At 43.8% G+C, this 22,272-nt stretch overlaps 2 protein-coding genes across 3 annotated transcripts in view; one reads left to right on the forward strand and one right to left on the reverse strand.

Annotated features, from left to right (window-relative positions):
- SKAP2 (src kinase associated phosphoprotein 2) overlaps positions 1-22,272 on the forward strand; it is a 148,777-nt gene that overhangs the window by 110,162 nt on the left and 16,343 nt on the right. For both annotated transcript variants that reach the window (XM_087892628.1, XM_087892629.1), the window contains exon 11: positions 21,512-21,624. In XM_087892628.1, coding sequence (XP_087748754.1) covers positions 21,512-21,624 — 113 coding nt within the window. The remainder of the gene's footprint in view (positions 1-21,511; positions 21,625-22,272) is intronic.
- Positions 1-22,272, reverse strand: part of LOC148114323 (uncharacterized) — a 196,556-nt gene that overhangs the window by 629 nt on the left and 173,655 nt on the right. The gene's annotated exons all lie outside the window — the stretch shown is intronic.

Here is a 22,272-nt window from a genome sequence, read left to right on the forward strand (position 1 = left end):
ATGCTCCTGACAGTATTGTTACTTCTTCTTCTGGAACACCATGGTTATCACTTTGCCTCCCTCAAAAAGTACCAAAAGATCATTCTGTTGAGATCAGAGGTGATATTCAGCCGGTTCTGACCGATTCTGGAGAACCGGTAGCGGAAATTTTGAGTAGAACCAGTAAACATCTTATTTTTCTCTATCGTCTTCATAAATTTTTATTACTTTGCTTTTAACAGCAGATGGGGAATGAGGACCATGTAGAATGGACTTTGGAATACTTGCAATATGGATTTTGTACTGTTGCACTGCCTAAATAAAATAGGTTTGCTAGTATTTTAATTTGCCTTTTAACTCTTTTTCTTTCTCATTTAAATGTTTTGTTAATAATTAGCTATTAGCAAGAAGAATGTAGAAAGCCTTTCTTTTAGAAACCACAATGTTGCCCAAGTGCTTGATGTTTTGTAGGTAAAATAGTTTCATTTTCAGTTAACAAACAGAGCAAGTGTTAGATCCCATTGTATCTTACCAATATCCATTTTAATGTTTCTCTCTTGAAAAGATGTTTTACTTTTATTCAGAATACAATGCTTTTTTTCAATCCTTATGCTTACATATTATTTATATGTCTAATTTATCATGATATAACTAGACAGATAATTTCTCACAAACCAATCGACTTTTATGTTGACATTTCTTTGTTGTGCAAGATATAAAAATAAATATAAGCCTTTGTTCCAGTTTCCTCTAAAGGAAATCTTCTAATTAACATGTTTCAAATAATTGTAAATTAATTAATCTTCCTTGTTTTGACTACCTAATCAGGGTCCAGCATACTGAGGCATGAATATACGTGTGTGTGTAAATGTTCTTCATTCTAGGTATAACTATGTATTTATATTACAATCCTGTAATCCTGTAGGCCTTCTGCATGAACTAAAAACCCCTAAATGCCATACCTTACCAACAATGAATTACCGTATTTTTCGCTCCATAAGAAGCACCTGACCATAAGATGCACCTAGGTTTAGAGGAGGAAAACAACAACAAAAAAAATTCAGACGGAGCCTGAGAGGATCACAGATTGGTGTCCTCTCATGTGCCAGCTCTGCCTTTTGACTCCTATATTGCGAAAAAGAGATAGAAAAGACGGGCAATGAAAAAGACAGAAGAGGCGGGGTTTAGCACTGTAAAAGGACCCGGCCACCGCAGCCCAGCTGCTGTTCACCAAAGGACCGGCATTGGTCCACTGTTGAAGACGCCTGAAGTAATACACTTCATGGTATGTGATGCAATATTCGCTCCATAAGACGCACAGACATTTCCACCCACTTTTTTGGGGGGGGGGAGTGCGTTTTATGGAGTGAAAAATATGGTAGTTTATATACATGAAAGCAAAAAATTGGTTGTTATGCTTCTAACAATGGAATTGTAAGGAGAAAAAGTATGATGGTTATTGTGTCTAGATTGCTCTCTTAAAATGACCAAAATCCTATATCACATTTCTTTTTTCCTCTGTTATGAATTCTCAGGCAAGGAAACATGCAATCTGATGAGATCAGATTAAAATGAAAAAAAGAGACTTTTTAATGCTTATGCTTTAGCATTTACAGCATCACATGAAATTATACAATGCCTGAAAAGATTGCTGACCCTGTTTGAAAGTAGTGTACATTTCAGCATTTCTCAAGTTATTGCAGCTATGATAAGATAAGTGTAGTTGGATTCCTTCCAACTCTTCTAATTCCTTATCCAGTGCAAAACTTTAAAATGTTGAGTCACCATATCAGAAGCTCCACAAACATTCCAGAGTGCCCATTTCTCCCAACATCTGTGGACTGACATTCGTCCAAATATTATGCTAATTTCAGCTGTTGCACAAAAATAATATACAATCAAGCTTACTTTTCCAGCACACAGTGTTGAAAGAGTGACCTGTCTGTATCATAAAATATTAATGTTTTTGTCTTAACATTTTTATGAGCTGACTTTTAAAATCAAGTGGACACAATACCATATTCTTGAAAGCATCATAACAATTATTTCCCAACATGAAATTCACTTCAGGCAATAGTTTGAATACTTCAAATAACCTCTGCCTCCAAACATCTAAGCATATGTTTTACTCTGAAGAGCAGTGAGTTAATAAATGATATTTTCTTCCTTTTCCTTTTCTGTTGGGTGTGGAGAGATTTCTGGGTATTATATCAGATGAACTCATTCTAACCTTATTTAAGAATGTTATTCCTTTTTTTTTTACATTAAAACTTTCCACCCAAAATAATTGGCATATACTAGCTTCTCTTTGAGTATCTGTATAGTACATATACATACATATATAATACAGACATGAAAAAGTACAATCCAAAATATAGCAGTGCTAATCAAATTTTAAAAAATTGAACAATGAATAAACAGGTGACATTTGTAGAAACAAAGTATATCTATATTTTATTTTATTTATTTATCACATTTAGAAACTGCCCATCTCACTCATAGAGGGACTCTGTGTGATATTCACTTAAAAAATATTAATATAGCTCAGTCTTTTAAGTCACATAAACCATCTATTGTTCCATTCGCTTAATTTTAATGTAACACGTTATTTCAATTCAATAAAATAATAAAATAATATAGAGTATATTAGATTTTTAGTATTATACTATACTGTAGGCACCTTAGACTATTAAGTATACATAAGAGAGAATATAAGAAAAAATATATTCAATTAATATTAAATAGACTTTCAAATGTTATGGTTACAAGCATTACTAATTATTTGAGATTTAAATTTAATATATTGAATATAAAATAAAAATTTAAAAATGAAGAAAGAGCATAAACAAAATACTTGTTTTACAATAATAGTTTCACCCTTAAGGTAAATTAATTATAAAACTCTCTGTTGTGTTTTTGCATGATGTGTGTGTATGTGTGTGTGTATGTGTCCCAAAGGTGCTTTTTCAAGAGGCAACTGGACTTCTTGGTTTTTCTTTGAAGACATTTCGCTTCTCATCCAAGAAGCTTCTTCAGCTCTGACTGGATGGTGGGGAAGCTGAAGAAGCTTCTTGGATGAGAAGCGAAATGTATTCAAAGAAAAACAAAAAGTCTATAGTTGTCTTTTGAAAAAGCGTCTTTGGGACAACCATGACCTGGATAACAGAATCTCCATAGACGTGTGTGTGTGTGTGTGTTTGTGTCTCTGTGTGTATTTGTGTGTGTACGTGTGTGTACACACCTATATGTCTTGACCAACTATTAGCATCTTTCTTTTTCTCTTTTAAACTGTTCTTTTAAACTGTTATATTTCTCTCCTGAACAAATTTGTTTTTGGATTAGAAGGCTGGAAAAAATTGTTCTGTTTTCACATGCCATCTTTTTCAGTCCAGGCCTCTGAGACTGCTTCACTAATGAGACTGCACAAGCCTCATTAAAATCTAGCACTTACTTCTGAGTAGACATATGCATCTTACTCTGTGCAATCTTGTTAAAGGTAAAGAAGCATCATGATAAACCGATTAACCTTGTCACACACCATCCCCTCCCTTCTGCTCTCCTTCCCAGACGGGCATACATAAACACCCACACAGGAGATTGACACTTCTAGTGTGTTTGTACTGTTAACTAGTTACAACTTTGGAGACTAATAAAATTCAGGATATAAAATCCAGTTTTTATTTTCTTAATAAGCATTTATATTACATTGTTGCCTTTGGTCTAGTCAATATTTAGGCCAGGAATCAAAAATTTTAAAAAGTTCTTTCTAACTTTGCATGTTCCTTATAAGAAACCATATTAAATGGCTCAGAGCAATTGCATTTTACATTAATGATAATAGAAATATACAGTATATAATCACCATTAGATTTATAATCACATTTAAGGTTGATACCTATCTGAATTAAAGTGATTGTCTGGTGCTCTTTTAGATTTGCCATATCCCAATTCCCTAAATGAAGGCAGCCTAGTATGCCTATTATGCAAATCCCTGTTTCATTACGCAAAGTAAGCATTTTCTACCAATTGCTTTGCGTTTTGCTCCTGGCATATGTCACCATATTTGAGGAAGGAATGTTGGATGCCAGGAAAGAGTCATTTAAATCATCCTATGCTTTCTTCTGAGCTTGAAAGCCAAAATCTTCAAGCAAGATTTCCTACTGCTTTTTATTTATTTATTCATTGAATTTGAATTGCATCACAGGAAGACCTGAGTTACCTCTCCCCGCTCAGTCCATTTTCCTGATTGAAAATTATTTCCAGACTAATTAATTCCAACAAAAAGCAACATATAGAAATCATGCGGCCCTTTCTTTTGACAGATGAAAACTTGAAAGTTACTTTAACATTTAAGTCTTGATACGAAAGCGATGGCATTAATATGTTTATACACAGGAGATCCTGTTTGCAGAACTTCTGCATCACATCTGGATTCACTTCAGGAATATGATAAAGCAGAATGGGAAGAGATGTCAGAAATGTTAACCTACAAGAAATTCCATGGAGAAGGATGTTATTTTTCTCCTCCCAAATTCTTGGCAGGTTTTTATCAAAACCTTGTATGTTTAGAAGGAAATGAATTTACAATTAGCAGAAGTAACATTTAGAAAGCAATTCCAAAGATGTGTACCTAGAAAAGTATTTTTCTTCAACTGGAGACTTTGATGAAATCACTTAGAAAATAAAGTTGGGTTTAAAAAAAACTGCATAGATGAGCTAGATCCCTAGTTTCTGAATCAATTCTGGAACAAGTCTAATCCATTTGTATCCAATAAATTTTAGTCTTTGGTCATTTTAATATTTCAAACAATAAGCTACTAATTATTTGCAGATCAACATACTTTGTATAGAGGAAAATGATGAATCATCTTGATTTTATTGTGAAACTATTTGGTCACATTTCCTAAATCAAAATACTCTTTTTGAAATATTGACTACATAGAATCATAGGATCATGGGACTGGAAGGGAACTTGGATCTAGTCCAACTCCCTGCTCAAGCAAGAGCCCTTATTTCCTCTAGCAATGGAGAACCCACAATTCCAGAAGACAGACTGTTCCATTGGTTAATTGTTGTCCATAACTTCTTTCCCAAAATCTGTTTGTCCCTCTTGATGTCTCCTTCACGGATACACAGCAGTTGAGATGGAAGTGTTAGAAAATATATGTTAGTAGACTCCATTCTCAGCTCTTTTCAAGTCAACTACAGATAGGAAAAAGCTGTGTTGCTCCAGCTTTGGAGCTTCAGATCTCAGAATTCTCCAGCCAACATGCTGGGAGCTGAAGTCTACACATTTTCAGGTTGCCAAGATTGAGAAACTATAAGAGAATGAGTGACCTGAAGCTTTCATGGCTCAGGATGGACTAGAAACCTGGATCTCCATTCCTAGTCCAACACTTTACTGATGCACTACGCTGGTTGTCTTCATTATTTTTATTTTTTGAGAGACTAAGATTGTTCAAAAGAATGACTTTAAGGTACATATTAAAAGTTGAGAGTCAATTTTTAGCCCATGCATTGGTCTACAACACTAAATGTAATGTCAGTTCTCTATGGTTTATATAATTGATGTAGAAATTTCGAGGCTTAAGGAAATGATCTCATTTAGGAAAAGATGGATATTATTTGATATGAACATGATGATTTAGATGGCCTTTTCTGTATTGTGGTTTGTGTAGAAAAAATAATTTGTGGGTAGGACAAAATTAATTTCATTTGGTTTCTTTTTCATTTAAGATTTAATGTGTTTAATGTGACTACCCTCTCACTGTATATTTCCATTTTTTCCTTTAAATTATAACGTATATCTTCAAGGAAGCGCCTGGGATATACAAAATTTTGAAGTAGTTATTCAGGTTAATAAGAGTTATTTTAGATCTCTTGTTTTTTATTGTTTAGCATTCTCAACTATCCATTTGACTATAAGACTTGATGAAGACATTTAAATCTTACTGCTTCCCTGAACACATCAAAATGGCACAGATGAGAACAGGATTTTTCTCATACAATCATTTTGTGAGATGGTTAGGCTGAGATTCATCACTGCACAAAGTCACTCACTGACCTTCGTGTAATTAGTAAACATTTGAATCTACAGCTTCCCAGTTCAGCAATCTGCCATGCCACAGAAGTTAAATATATCTATTAATAACACTCAAAATAATATTAAAATAATTATTTTAAAGCCTGTTTAAAATATGTCTTAAGTATTACTAAAACCTAATGAGGAGTGCTTAAGTTCAAAATATGGAAGCATTTTGGTCTTAGTGACATCAACATGATTTTGGTTTAGGCATGAATAATTCCAAAGGAATATATACCTCATATGAAGTAATATGAAGTAAAATAAAATATAAAATAAAACATTAAAAACTGTTTTTGTAGACTAAATTCCACTAGGCTTCCACCATTGTTCCACTGCCAAAGACGTTCCCTATCAATAACCTCAATGACCAGTGGCATTCACTTCTATCATCATGAAGTGCTTTGAGAAATTCGTTTGTTGGCACATCACTTCTGGTCTTCTGCATATATTTGATAAACATCAGTTTGCATACAGAACAAATAGATCTACATATAGCCATCACTCTTCACACTGCTCTGACTCATCTGGAACAGTGGGGTGGGGTGGGGGGGCTATGTGAGGATGCTTTTTGTAGATTTTAGTTCTGCAATTCTTCCACATAGACTAGTACCTAAACGTATGGACCTTGGGTTTTCTTATTCAATCTGCCTTTGGATTATGAGGGTCAGATTTGGTAATCATACCTGCTCGGCCCTTATTCTTAACACTGGTACACCACAGGGTTGCGTATTGACTCCCTTACTCTATGTTCTTTATGTACATTCCCAGTCATGCCAGTAATACTAAATTTGCAAATGATTCAACAGTGGTAGGACTCATCTCCCGGGGGCGGGGGATGAGTCTGCCTATTGAGATGAGGTGGACCGGTTGCTTTTGTGGTGTGGAGACAATAACTTAACACCAATAAGACCAAAGAGCTTATAGTGGACTACAGACAGTGGTGGGATTCAGCCGGTTCAGGAGAACTGTTTGTTAACTCTTTGTGGAGTTCTGTGAACTGGCTGAATAGTCAAGGCTGCCTGCCTGCCTGCCTGCCTGCCTGCCTAACGATTCCAGTAGTTCACACACACACCTCAAATGTTCCTGCTTGTTTGTAATTAACCAAAGGAAGGGAAAAGAAAAAGAAGAAATAACCTCATATCTATTTCCTCAGCAGAAAAATTCTAGCCGCTTTAAAACTCAGGCAGGAAAAATACAATGCAAGAGAAGTTTTTTTTTTTTCTTTTTGCTCCCTTCAGTTAATAGCTCCGGGCAGACAACCAAGAACCCTTTAACAGGTGAATACTTAGTTGTGATAACAAAATCCACACGAATGTAGTCAGCACAGAAACAATAGAAATTTACAGATTAAAATAGTTGAAAGGGACCTTGTAGGTTATCTAGTCCAACCCCCCGCCCAAGCAGGAAACCCTACACCATTTCCAATGGCAGTCCAATTTCTTCATGAAAGTGTCCAGTGGTGAAGCTCCCACAACTTTCAAAGGCAAGCTGTTCCATTGGTTGATTGTTCTCACTGTCAGAAAATTCCTCTTTATTTCTAGGTTGAATCTCTCCTTGTTCTTGACAGGATTAGGCCAGGGAAGGAGTTTTAAAGATGTTAATATAGAGCAGGAGTTTTTGTTAGAATTCTTAATGTCTTTTTAAATACAAGTTCTAATTAGAAGAATTGATTTTATTAATTTGGAATAGGGTTGCAATGTATTTTGATCCTTCATTTTCAGCATTTAAGAGTTAGCTTACAGTTTTAGACTGTAAAGATTTCAAGTTATCTTATAATTGTGCTGCTTGTGTGTGATGGAGAACCCACAACTTCTGAAGGCAAGCTATTCCATTGGTTGATTGGTCTCACCCTTAGGAAATTTCTTCTTAGTCCTACGTTGCTTCTCTTTTTTGTTAGTTTCCATCCATTGTTTCTTGTCATGCCTTTTGCTGCTTTAGAAAATAGATTGACTCCCTCATTTTTGTAGGAATACCTCAAATTTTCTGACAGAACAATTAATTAGTGGAACAACTTGTCTCCAGAAGTTGTAAATGCTCCAACACATTTTGGATTGGATAACCATTTGTCTGAAGTGGTGTAGGGTTTCCTGCCTAAGAAGGGGATTGGATTAGAAGACCTCCAACATCCCTTCCAACTCTGTTATTCTATTCTATTCTATTCTATTCTATTCTATTCTATTCTATTCTATTCTATTCTATTCTATTCTATTCTATTCTATTCTATTCTATTTGCTCCTGGAAGCATGAAGCCGAGAACACCAGCCTGAAGATGACGAATGAGACTTCGTCGAAACGTCGCCAAGACACTTCCAATTTTACGTGGGAGAAGACCCGAATAACCAAAGACCTACATACAAACACCCGCGAAAACCTGAGAAAACAAATATATATATATATATGTAGGTCTTTGGTTATTCGGGTCTTCTCCCACGTAAAATTGGAAGTGTCTTGGCGACGTTTCGACGAAGTCTCATTCGTCATCTTCAGGGTGGTGTTCTCGGCTTCATGCTTCCAGGAGCAATGTGAGATCGCAGCTGTCTCTTCCTTTTAACTGCTAGTGGGGGTGTGAGCTGATTGGGTGGGAACTTGGCTGTGTTCTGATTGGGTGGAGGTGTGTTCTGATTGGTTAGGGGCTTGGCTGTGCTCTGATTGGATGGGGGGTTGGTTGTGCTCTGATTGGCTGGGGGTGTGTTCTGTTTGGGTGGGGGCTTGGTTGTGCTCAGCTTAGTCTGAGTTGCAGGGGGATTTGAGCTGGTGAGCTGCGTTGTTGTTGTTTGGCTTCGTGTTTGTGGCCGTGCGAGCTCTTCATGGTGGGTGTCAGTCTGCTTCATGTATGGATTGGAGGGGTTTAAAGTGGCTAATGATGCAGCTGCAGTCTGGCTTCTGGTCCTTGGTCGTGGCTCATTATCAGTGTGGGTTTGAGTCTGCTTTCTGCGTGGATGTGTGGTGGTGACATCCTGTGTGGCTCTCGTGAGTGTGGGTCTGGTGTCATTCGTCATGTTAGGGACTCGTTTGTCAATAAGGGCGGGTTTCCAAATGGCTGGTAGGCGGGAGGTATCGTCTCGTTTGTTCATGCTGTGTGGGCGTTTTTCTATCTCGATGGCTTCTCTGATTATTCTATTGTTAAAGTGTTCAGTTTTGGCGATAGTTCTGGTCTTTTTAAAGTCAATATCATGTCCTGTGGCTTTAAGGTGTTGGACCAGGGAAGAAGTTGGTTCCTCTTTTCTGACTGAGTTCTTGTGTTCTTCTATGCGTGCACTTATTCGTCTGTTGGTTTGTCCGATGTATGTGGTGGGGCAGGCGGTGTATGGGATTTCATATACTCCTTGATTTTCTAACTCAATTTTGTCTTTGGGGTTCCTTGGATGGTGGATATTTTTCGGTTTGTGCAGAATGCTGTCTTGATGTTATGTTTGTGGAGGATTTTGCTTATTCTGTCTGTGGTGCCTTTTATGTATGGGAGGAGGGCTTTGCCGTTTTCTTGTTCTCTGTCTTGGATTTTAACACACCTCCACCCAATCAGAACACAGCCAAGTTCCCACCCAATCAGCTCACACCCCCACTAGCAGTTAAAAGGAAAAGACAGCTGCGATCTCACATTGCTCCTGGAAGCCGAGAACACCAGCTTGAAGATGACGAATGAGACTTCGTCGAAACGTCGCCAAGACACTTCCAATTTTACATGGGAGAAGACCCGAATAACCAAAGACCTACATACAAACACCCGCGAAAACCTGAGAAAACACACACACATATATATATATCTTTTTCTTTTTCGTAGGCTTTTATCTGCATATTCTTTCTAGCCAGGTTTTACCTACGTAAACTAAAATGTTCCACAGCCCTAGTTCTGTGAAATCTCATTCACAAGTTTCTGGGCTTTTTGTATCTTGCTGAAAAGCAACAACTCTGTGCTGCAATTTTGGAGACTCAAATAGCTATTTCTGCCTTATAAGGCGTCATCAGTGAGCCACACCCTCTTCTCAAGTATCCTCCCTGTAAAGGTACAATATGTAGGTAAAACCTGGCTAGAAAGAATATGCACATAAAAGCCTACGAAAAAGAAAAAGACACATTGTACCTTTACAGGGAGGATACTTGAGAAGAGGGTGTGGCTCACTGATGACGCCTTATAAGGCAGAAATAGCTATTTGAGTCTCCCAAATTGCAGCACAGAGTTGTTGCTTTTCAGCAAGATACAAAAAGCCCAGAAACTTGTGAATGAGATTTCACAGAACTAGGGCTGTGGAACATCTTAGCTTACGTAGGTAAAACCTGGCTAGAAAGAATATGCACACACACACACACACACACACACACACACACACACACACACTTACTCTCAGTTTCTGTCCTATTTTTATTCCCCTTATTTTTTTTAATATTATGTTGGAAAATCAGTAATGTACTCCATGTGTTCATGATTGGGAATGTTGTTAAATCCTTAGGTAATTTAACCTCCTGCTATTGGAAACAGTTTCTTAATAATAATAATAATAATAATAATAACAACAACTTTATTGTCATTGTACATGTATACACAGTATACCTATACAACAAAATTCACTTAACACCCAAAGACCAGGTCCAACATACATAACAATCCCCAAACACACTGTCACCCACCACAATTCCCCATCCCTAAACCACCCAAACAACAGACCAAGTAATACTGTCCAACACTCACTGATGGTGGCCCTTTAGTTCATTGTTGAGTGCAATTATAGCTCTGGGATAAAAACTATTCAGAAAACATGTGGTCTGAGTTTTAATTGTTCTGTATATTCTGCCACAAGGCAACAGTCCAAAAAGATTGTAAGCAGGATGGGAAGAGTCTCTGAGAATGTAATGCAATTTTCTCAAACAGCGAGATTCGAAGTTGTCATCCCGGGCTGGTAGCCGGAGTCCAATGATATTCAATCAATGATCAATAATACTCAATAATGAGGTCTTTGTCAATTTTACTTGGGGATGTCATAGATTCACCTTGGGATCTTTTGGGATCTTTTAGGATATTAGAAAATTTCTTGAACTCATCTGAAAGTACAAATATGCCTACCATTTATTCTTGTTTTACCATTTGAAATCTGTGAAGGGAGATGGGAGGGGAGCCGGATATGTTCTGGTTTCCATTGGGTTTTTTAAAAAAAACTTTACTCTTAAATTCCTAATATATCCTAATAAAGTATGAAATTGTGTGTGCGTATGTTTGGGTAATTAACATAGGATGAACAAATTGCACTAAAAATAATAATTGTCAAAAATGAACCATGACTACGCAACTGATCCTGAGCGCCCTCTAGTGTTATACAATGGCAGTTAAAATATTCCTTTTTGGAGTAATACGATCAAGTTATTTTATCATTTTTTTATGTATTTGTTGGAGTAGAGTTGAGGTGTTTCAGTAGAGACATTTCACTATGTCTCCCTATGAATCATAATGAAGGAAGTAGTGAAATAAATCCATATTACGTTCCAATACATTAAGTAGTAGTGAAATGTAAATATAGCTTTTATTTTATGGGTCAAGTGTACCGTCTATATGACCAAAGGCTCTAAGTTTCTAAAATGCTGTTTCTGTCTTGCATATGGGAATGATTTTTCCATATGTAGCAGTTATTTTCCATCTTGTGCAGAAATCTGTACATAACATGTGAAGGAGAGTTAAATGACAAATAATATTCAGTCTATTAGCAGAGGAATATTTTGCCTCTTTAATAAAATTAAGATACCTTCCCTTATAATCTAATCAATTGCACAATCCTTATCTTTGAGCAAAGATGCAGACAATGGATACATTTGCATCTAGTCTGGTTTATGTAACCCTATCACAGCTGTTTGCCTCATTGGGGATGGTCTGCATTCTTGGTGAATTAACTCAAGTCAGTTCACTTCTTATGGAACTGAAAACAGGAAATTGTCTGCCATATGTGTAGAAGCTTCCAGTATCTTTTAGTGGTGTTGCCTTCTGGGCACCAGTAAATGCTTCGGTGCATGGTATGCATACGACAAAGCATTTATTATGCTGTTATGGTGGCATTACAGAACAAACAGCGCTAACAGCTTCTTCTATGCGTATGTCCAAGATGGCGGTCCTGCTCTAAAATGCTGCGGAAGGATGGGGCGATATCTGGCCGTTGTGAGGGTTCCGGGGGCCGTTTGATCATCTGCGACCCCCTGCCCAGCAAGCGGAGCATGTTGCCAACAGTTAGAGAACTTTTTCGCTCTCTAACGTTTCCAGGAACATCGTCTCTGGGAAGAATGCGAGTTCGTGGTTGCTGCGAGAAAGGCGGTGCCAGCGGCTATGGGCGGCGGCGCTAGCAGCAGCGGATGGTGGTGAACTATTCTGTCGGCTGTTTAGCCGACTTTCCTGGCGGGATGGCCCGTCGGCTTTTGCAACCGGAGCGGCGCCGGCGTCGGTGGCTGCGGCGTCAACGTGGGCAGCATTTTTTCATCGGAGCCGCAGACCCCCTGGATGAAGGTAGGGGGTGTCTGCGAGATGAAGATATTTGGCGAGGAGGCTACTGGTGGTGCCCACGATGATGCTGCCGCCGCCGGGGCAACAGTTGGTCGGTGGGACGGCCGGAATTCAGGTGTTTACAATCGATGAGGGGTATTACGTTGATGGGAGACCCTCCACCATGGAATTTAGACCTTGGTGCACTCTGGTGCACTCTGGACTGCTGTAGGGCCTTTGGGGTAACTCTCGAGGATTATTCCCTGTGGCGAGGCCTCCTTCATTGACATCGTTGAAGGCTAAGACTGAGCATGGAGTGGCTGTGGAAGATCTGAGGTGGAGGAGGAGGGTTGAAAAGTGGACAGAGTGGTGGTTTCCCTGTCACCTTGGATAACCCCCCTCCACTTTTGGCTGATTTATAGGCATGAGGATGGCCACCCTGCCCTGCTCTATTGGTTCCTCGATGGAGGTGCCACCCCATCCATTTTCATCGTTCCCTTTCTAGTACATTTTGCCTTGAGAACAATGTGGACCTTATTATTCTGGAGTTTTGGGACCTGGCTTTGTTTTTCATCCTGCTCGCTGGCTGTATGGAAAAAAGGGAGTTTACGGGAGGATTGACAGAGCCGGTTCTATACTGCGTTTACACCACTGGTGGGATGTTCCACCTTTTCCAGGGCCAGTGTGACTAAACCACTGTGAGAGGGTGGTTTTTGACATTCTAGCTTTTCCATGACCAGCATGGCCAACCACCGTGAGAGGGTGGTTTGGATGTTTGCCCCCATTTGGGCGGAATGTGAGGACTCTTGCCCACTACCGTGAGAGGGTAGTGGTAATTCTTCCAGTCATGTTTAATCTGGCCTTGTTTCCTGGACGTTTTGGGACTAACATTGTGGACTCCTCGGCCTTATTTGTACCATCATCCCAGAGTTTTGGATGTACCCAAGGTCCAAGCTTCTTGCGCTACAAGATTCCCCCCTCTCGCAGGCTTGGCCCTCCAAGGGCCTATCTTGATGATGGGTTTTGGAATCCCGAGAGATGGCATGTGTCAAAGAGGGGATCAAGGGGTTTTTTAAATGCATTGTTAACTAAAATTTTAAGGGGTTCAGGGATGACCAGAGTGGGAGTGGGGGAGAACCCACCAGGGTCATGGCTGGGTCCAGCAGAGGGCAGCGGCATTAGGGATGCAGGGTTGGACATCAGGAAGGGGGCTAGAGCTCGACCTTACGAGGGCCGTATGATCTGTACTGTGGGTGGAAGGGGCAGATATGGTGGAAGCAGAGGGCCTATAATGTTATGGGAGCGCGCTCTCGCTATCTTTGTGCGATTGCGCACTCCGGTCCCCAAGGCTTTACTCGTTCCCCAGGTAGCACAGACTCTCAGGGCCTGGGCCTTCGGCTGATGTTGTGCAACACCAGATCCATGGTAAATAAGGCCCCCCTCATTTACGATCTTATTCAGGAGGGGGGAGCGGATCTGGCGGGTATTACGGAGACCTGGTTGGGCCCAGAAGTGGGGGTGCCCCTGGTTGAAATGTGCCCACCAGGTTTCTGGGCGTTTCATCAGCCGAGGGTCCAGGGTAGGGGTGGGGGGGTGGCGGTTATTATTAAAGAAAGTCTATGTCTGAGGGAGACCACTGTACCTCAGATAGCCGGATGTGAGTCCCTCCTTGTGAAGTGGGGTCGTGGGGTGCAGATGGGCCTGCTGATTACGTACTTGGCTCCCTGCTGCGTGGCAGCAGCCCTGTCAGAGCTGCCTGACGTGATAGCCGGGGTGGCAGTTGATACCCCCAGGCTTATGGTTATGGGAAATTTCAACCTGCCATCTGTCGGTGAAACATCTATGGCAGCTCAGAAGTTCTTGGCTTCCATGATGGCCTTGGACCTGACCCAAGTAGTTCAAGGCCCTACTCACATGGGGGGACACACTCTGGACTTGATTTTTGTCTCTGGTCAGTGGCAGAGTGATCTGGAAAGAGGGGATTTAGTCATCGAACCTTTGTCATGGTCTGATCACTCCCTCCTTCGCATGGACTTTCGAACCGCTACACCTCGCCGCAGGGAGACGGAACTGACCAGGTGGTTCCATCCCAGGCACCTGATGGACCCGATAGGTTCCTGACGGAGCTTGGGCCATTCCCTGAGACTCTGGCTCACGGCACGACTGAAGAGCTGGTGGCCGCCTGGGATAGGACAGCCATTGGAGCTTTGGATTGTGTCGTGCCTTTGTGGCCTCTGACCCGGTGCCAATCTCAATTGGCTCCCTGGTTCTCCGAAGAGCTGAGAGAGATGAAGCGCCAGAAAAGATGCCTGGAGAGTGATTGGAGGGCCAGTCGCTCCGAATCTGACAGAACACTGGTGAGGTCTCATATTAAGATCTACCTAGTGGTGATAAAAGCGGCAAAATGTAACTATTTTTCCACTCTTATCGGGTCTGCAGAGAACCGCCCAGCAGCCCTGTTTAGGGTAACCCACTCCCTCCTTCATCTGTGAGCGAGGAAGACCCTTTGCAGGGTGGTGCTGAGGATTTTGTGCGATTCCTGCATGACAAAGTCACTCAGATTCGGGAAGATCTGGACTCTGATTGGATAGATCCGGATGGAGTGATGGAGGGGAATCTTGAGAATGTTATCTGGGAGGGGTTTGACTCTGTGACTCCCGAGGACGTGGACAGGATTCTGGGGAGGCTTAGCGCTGCCACATGTTTGTTGGATCCGTGTCCCTCCTGGTTGGTGCTGGCCTCCCGGGAGGTTACACGAGGCTGGCTCCAGGGGATTATTAACGCTTCTTTGAGTGGGGTTACTTCTCCCCCTCTTTGAAAGAGGCGGTGGTGAGGCCTCTCCTCAAGAAGCCTTCCCTGGACCTGGCTACATTAGCGAATTTTCGCCCAGTCTCCAACCTTCGCTTTGTGGCGAAGGTTGTTGAGAGTGTGGTACCGCGACAACTGCCCCAGTACCTGGATGAAGCCGATTATCTAGACTCGTTCCAGTCGGGCTTCAGGCCAGGGCACAGCACGGAAACAGCATTGGTCGCATTGGTTGATGATCTCTGGAGGGCTCGGGACAGGGGTTGTTCCTCTGTCCTGGTCCTATTAGATCTCTCAGCGGCTTTTGATACCATCGACCATGGTATCATGCTGCGATGATTGGAGGGGTTAAGAGTGGGGGGCACCATGTTGCGGTGGTTCTCCTCCTTCCTCTCTGACCGCATGCAGTTTCTGTTGGCAGGGGGGCAGAGGTCGACCTCGAGGCGCCTTGTTTGTGGGGTGCCGCAAGGGTCAGTCCTCTCGCTTCTTCTGTTCAACATTTATGTGAAGCCACTGGACGAGATAATCCGTGGTTTCGGAGTGAGATTCCATCAGTATGCTGACGACACTCAGCTGTGCATCTCCATTCCGAACCACCCCAATGATGCCCTTGATGTGATGTCCTGATGCCTGGAGGCTGTGCGGATCTGGATGGGGAGTAACAGGCTCAAACTCAACCCCTCCAAGACTGAGTGGCTATTCCGGCGTCACGGTATAGTCAGCTGGCACCATCGCTGACTATTGGGGGTGAGATCTTGGCCCCCACAGAGAGGACTCGCAACTTGGGTGTTCTCCTGGATGCACGGCTGTCTTTGGAAGAGCACATGACAGCCGTGGCCAGGGGAGCTTTCTATCAGGTTCGCCTGATGCACCAGTTGTGTCCCTTTCTGGACTGGGATGCCCTGCTCACAGTCACTCATGCCCTTGTCACATCCTGTCTGGACTACTTCAATGCTCTCTACATGGGGCTCCCCTTGAAGAGCACTCGGAGGCTCCAGCTGGTCCAGAATGCAGCCACCCGGGTGGTGATGGGTGCGACTCGGCGCGCCCATGTAACACCCCTCCTGTGCGAGCTGCACTGGCTCCCGTGGTCTTCCGAGTGCAATTCAAGGTGTTGGTCACCACCTTTAAAGCGCTCCATGGCTTAGGACCGGGATACATAGAAGATCCTATGGAGACTGGGGGTTTGGCAAAGTTGGGCGACTGGCCTGCCTCCCCCTGGCCTGTATCCATTTTCCCCTCCCCGCCGCGGCCTGGTTATGGGTGTGGGCGGGGCTGTGGCCATTTGATCTGGACCTTATCTGCACTGGCACTGGACTGCATTGGACTTACTGGACCCCTGACCTGACCTGACTATAATTGACCCCCGGTTTCCGGCTATATCATCAGTCCCAGTCACATTTACAATGCCTTGCTGTGAGGAGAGGCTTAAGCCTGGGTGTGGTCACCGAGGGAGTCACCTTGCTGTTATTGCCACTGAACTAGATCTGCCGATACCAGCAGCCGTGAGAGGGTGGCTTGGTCATTGTTTTCTCAGGACATCGGCTTGAGACTCCTCTCCACTGCCGTGAGAGGACAATGGAGCCCCAGTTCTGATCCGTGCCAAAATGGTGAACTGTCTCTTCTGGACTTTTAAATGTACCATCATTGAATCCTTAGCCTGACTCTATTTCCCCAGGCGAACTTGCAGGAATGTATTCACCGGCTGAGCTCTTTGCCTTGCGAGACTCCCCCCTCTCGCAAGCCTGGCCTTCCATGTTATCGAAGGCCTACCTCGATGAAGGGCTTTGGAACCCAGAGAGGTGGCATGTCGCGAAGAGGGGATTGAGGGGTTTTTTATGTAAAGTTTTAGCAAATGTCTTAAGGGGTTCCGGGGGGGGAGGGTTGGATCAGAAGTAAGGCCGTGGGTATGGGGGATAACCCACTAAGGGGAGGGCCAGGTAAGGCTGTGGAGCACGGCATGGGGGGTGGGGGCCCCGGGGTCAAGAGGGGGGATAAAGTTCATCCAGATAAGGTTTTTACCATCAGTACTGTGGGTGGGAGGGGTAGATATGGCGGGAGCAGGGGGCCATATCGTGTTAGGGGAGTGCGCGCCCGCTGTCTTCGAGCGGTGGCGCGCTCCGGCCCCCAAAGCTCCACTCGTTTTCCAGGTGGCGCAGATCCTCAGGGCCCTGGCCTCCGTCTGATGTTATGCAATGCCAGGTCTGTAGTAAATAAAGCCCCCCTCATTTGTGATCTTGTTCAGGAGGGGGGAGCGGACCTGGCAGGTATTACGGAAACCTGGTTGGGCCAAGAGGGGGGGTCCCTCTTGTTGAAATGTGCCCACCAGGTTTCCGCGCATTCCATCAGCCGAGGTTGCAGGGTAGGGGCGGGGGGGTAGCGGTTATTATTAACGAAGGTCTGAGACCGAGGGAGGCCACTGTTCCTCAGACGGCCGGCTGTGAATCCCTCCTTGTGAAATGGGGCCACGGGGTTCAGCTGGGTTTGCTGATCACATACCTGGCTCCCTGCCATGTGGCAGCAGCCCTGCCCGAGCTACTCAGTGTCATCGCCACGGTGGCGGTTGAGACCCCTAGGCTTATGGTCATGGGGGATTTCAACTTGCCGTCCGTTGGTGAGGCATCTGAGGTGGCTCGGGAGTTCATGGCTTCCATGACAGCCATGGACCTGACCCAGTTAATTCATGGCCCTACCCACACGGGGGGAAACACGCTGGATCTGGTTTTTGTCTCTGGACAGTGGTTGAGTGATCTCGAGATAGGGGATATAGTCACCGAGCCCTTGTCATGGTCTGATCACTCTCTCCTTCGTCTCGACCTTCGAACCGCTACACCCCGCCGCAGGGAGGCGGAGCCGGTAAGATGGTTCCGCCCCAGGCACCTGATGGAACCGGATAGGTTCCAGATGGAGCTTGGGCCATTCCCTGAGGATCTGGCACACGCCTCGACTGGAGACCTAGTGGCCGCCTGGGATAGGGCGGCCGCTGGAGCTCTGGATCGGGTCGTGCCTTTGCGGCCTCTGACCCGGCGCCGATCTCATTTAGCTCCTTGGTTCACTGAGGAGCTGAGGGAGTTGAAGCGCCGGAAAAGACGCCTAGAGAGTAGTTGGAGGGCCAGTCTTTCTGAATCTGACCGGACACTGGTAAGAGCCCATATTAGGAATTACCTAGTGGCGATAAAAGCAGCGAAATGTAGCTATTTTGCTGCTCTTATTACGTCATCAGATAATCGCCCGGCCGCCCTGTTTAGGGTGACCTGCTCCCTGCTCCACCAGGAAGCGCGGGAGGACCCCTTAGAGGGTAGAGCCGAGGATTTTGTTCAATATCTGTATGACAAAATCGCTCAGATTCGGGAAGATCTGGACTCCGACTGGATAGTCTCAGGGGGAGGGACTGGGGCAGGTCTTGAGAATGTTATCTGGGATGAGTTTGATCCTGTGACCCCTGAGGACGTGGACAGGATTCTGGGTAGACTGAACGCGACCACTTGTTTATTGGACCCGTGTCCCTCCTGGTTAGTGCTGGCTTCTCAGGAGGTGACACGAGGCTGGTTCCAGGGGATTATAAATGCTTCGCTGGGTGAGGGTGTCTTTCCTGCCGCCTTGAAAGAGGCGGTGGTGAGGCCTCTCCTCAAGAAGCCTTCCCTGGACCCGGCAATGTTGATAAATTATCGTCCGGTCTCCAACCTTCATTTTGTGGCGAAGGTTGTTGAGAGTGTGGTTGCGCAACAGCTCCCCCAGCACCTGGATGAAACGACGTATCTGGATCCATTCCAGTCGGGCTTCAGGCCCGGGTACAGCACGGAAACGGCATTGGTCGCATTGGTTGATGATCTCTGGAGGGCTCGGGACAGGGGGTGCTCCTCTGTCCTGGTCCTGTTAGATCTCTCAGCGGCTTTTGATACCATCGACCATGGTATCATGCTGCACCGGTTGGAAGAGTTAGGGGTGGGAGGCACTGTGTTGCGGTGGTTCTCCTCCTTTCTCTCTGACCGGTCGCAGTCTGTGTTGACAGGGGGACAGAGGTCGACCCCGAGGCCCCTCATATGTGGGGTGCCGCAAGGGTCGGTCCTCTCACCTCTCCTGTTCAACATTTATGTGAAGCCGCTGGGCGAGATCATCCGTGGTTTCGGGGTGGAGTACCATCAGTACGCTGACAACACCCAGCTGTACATCTCCACCCCGGATCACCCCAACGATGCCCTTGAAGTGATGTCCCGGTGCCTGGAGGCCGTACGGATCTGGATGGGGAGGAACAGGCTCAGGCTCAACCCATCCAAGACCGAGTGGCTGTGGTTTCCGACATCCCGATATAGCCAGTTGACGCCATCACTGACTATTGGGGGCGAATCACTGGCCCCCACGGAGAGGGCTCGCAACTTGGGCGTCCTCCTGGATTCACGGCTGTCTTTAGAAGAGCACTTGACAGCCGTGACCGGGAGGATTTTTTATCAGGTCTGCCTGATTCGCCAGTTGCGTCCCTTTCTGGATCGGGACTCGTTACGCACGGTCACTCATGCCCTCGTCACCTCCCGCCTGGACTATTGTAATGCTCTCTACATGGGGCTCCCCTTGAGGAGCACCCGGAGGCTCCAACTGGCGCAGAGTGCGGCCGCGCGGGTGGTAATGGGAGTGACATGGCGCTCCCATGTAACACCTCTCCTGCGCGAGCTGCACTGGCTCCCGGTGGTCTTCCGGGTGCGCTTCAAGGTTTTGGTTACCACCTTTAAAGTGCTCCATGGCTTAGGGCCTGGTTATTTACGGGACCGCCTACTACCACCAATAGCCTCCCACCGGCCAGTACGCTCTCATAGAGAGGGACTCCTCCGGGTGCCGTCAGCCAAACAGTGTCGACTGGCGGCCCCTAGGGGGAAAGCCTTCTCTGTGGGGGCACCTACCATCTGGAATGAGCTCCCCCCGGAGATACGGAGGATCCCGGATCTGCACTCCTTCCGCCGTGCTGTGAAGACCTTTTTATTCCATCAAGCGGGCTTGGCCTGATCTCTTCCCTTTTTAAATACGTAAATTTTAATCTGTTTTTAAATTATTGGGGCATTTTAATTTGTCTGGGCCAAATAATTTAATTTGATTTTATCGGGTTTTTAAATTTTGTGTATTTATGTATTTTATTGTTGGCTGTTCACCGCCCTGAGTCCTTCGGGAGTAGGGCGGTATACAAATCAAATAAACCTAAACCTAAACCTAAACCATAAGAGACCGCCTTCTGCAATCAACAACCTCCCACTGGCCAATACGCTCCCATAGAGAGGGGCTCCTCAGGGTGCCGTCGGCCAAACAATGCCAACTGGTGACATCCAGGGGGAGAGCCTTCTCTGTGAGAGCACCAGCCCTTTGGAATGAGCTGCCCCTAGAGCTTCGTCTTAGCCTCGACTTACGTACTTTTCGCCGTGACCTAAAGACCTTCCTGTTTCAGCAAGCCGGACTGGCCTAATATGAATTTTAAGTGAGTGTATGTGTGTTTTAATTTGAGGGCCAAATTGTATATATTTGTTTTAATTGGTTTTAAATTTTATAAATTCATGTGTTTTAATGTGGCTGTACACCGCCCTGAGTCCCCTGGGAGAAGGGCGATATAGAAATCCAATAAACTCTAAACTCTAAACACTCTAAACTCTAAAATAATCTGTCAGTTAATGGTCTGTATGGCAGTTTGAATGCAGCACATTCATTGTGCTTATGTTCTCAGAAGGATGAGTTTATATCTAAAGAGTGTTGCATATTTTTCCAGAACTTAATGTCATCAGTTGTTGCTGACACAAATAGATTTATTTTAAAAATGCAGCTTCAGCAAGGTTCTCTCTACAGAAATATCTACAAAAGTTTTGTGCTAGATCTCAATAAGAGTAAAATTTTCAAAGATTTCACACACACCCAAAACCCAGACTTCAAGGAAATATTTATTTCTCTCTGCTGCCAAATGTTTTTCTAATGCCAGTAGCAATGTTTTTCTTTTTATGTGTGAAAATGAATAGGGTAGCAGTGGCAAAGAGGATGTGGAGCTAAGTTTTACAATGAAAAAGAGGCTTTTTTTGTTGTTGCACTTAGAAAGAATAGTAAAGACTAAAGGTAGATGTACTCTTTTTTTTTTTTTAAGCCTCTGAAAAAAAGCTTCATCAGAGCAGCAATCAGGCTCAAAAATCTAATGTATGCATCTTTTTCTTCTCCAGGCAATAAAAAAACCGATTATGTTAATTTCTATCAAGGTTTATGGGATTGCGCTGGTGATGTTCCTGATGAGCTGTCATTCAAACGTGGTGATGTTATCTACATTCTCAGTAAGGTACTGTATTCAACCCCTGATAAGTATGGGGAGATAGTTGAAATAAGACCAAAGGGAGAAAAAAAAAAAGCAAACTTCAAGGTCGTCAGGAAATGGGCATTTCCTTTGCATCTTTCACACTCGGTGAGAAGTTCCTTGCACATTAATTATTTTGTCAATTTAATGTAACCACATTTGAAGTGTTATTGTGCAACAGGAATTGTCTTTAAAACTTATTTATCTCTGTTTGGAATCTTGGTTACCCACCATTAAGTAACTTCCCGCTGAGACAATGCTCCTATTGCTTGTAAAATGTAGCTTTGTCAATATAGTATGAAGTGGATGTGAATGTATATGTTTTACTTCCTTTTCTTTGGTACTTTTTATATATGCTGATCTGAGACAGGGTGGGCGTGGAGAAGAGAGGGAGAGAGAGATTTATATTGGTAAACTTTCACAGTTTTAGCCTCAAGAAGAATCGAGGTTCTCCATGTGTATGCACATGGGTGTGATGTGAAAATTTATATGATTTTCAAAGTACCAATTTCTTCTTCTTTTTAGTAACCACACTTATTTCCTGTATTTATTTATTGCTCTACAGTCTCTAAAAGAGATAAAATTCTGCAACATGGCAATTTGTGTAAGACTAAAAGCTTCACATTTTTTTTT

Source organism: Pantherophis guttatus, chromosome 4 (assembly GCF_059756535.1).
Source record: "Pantherophis guttatus breed Tessera chromosome 4, ASM5975653v1, whole genome shotgun sequence".
Classification (NCBI taxonomy): Eukaryota; Metazoa; Chordata; class Lepidosauria; order Squamata; family Colubridae; genus Pantherophis; species Pantherophis guttatus.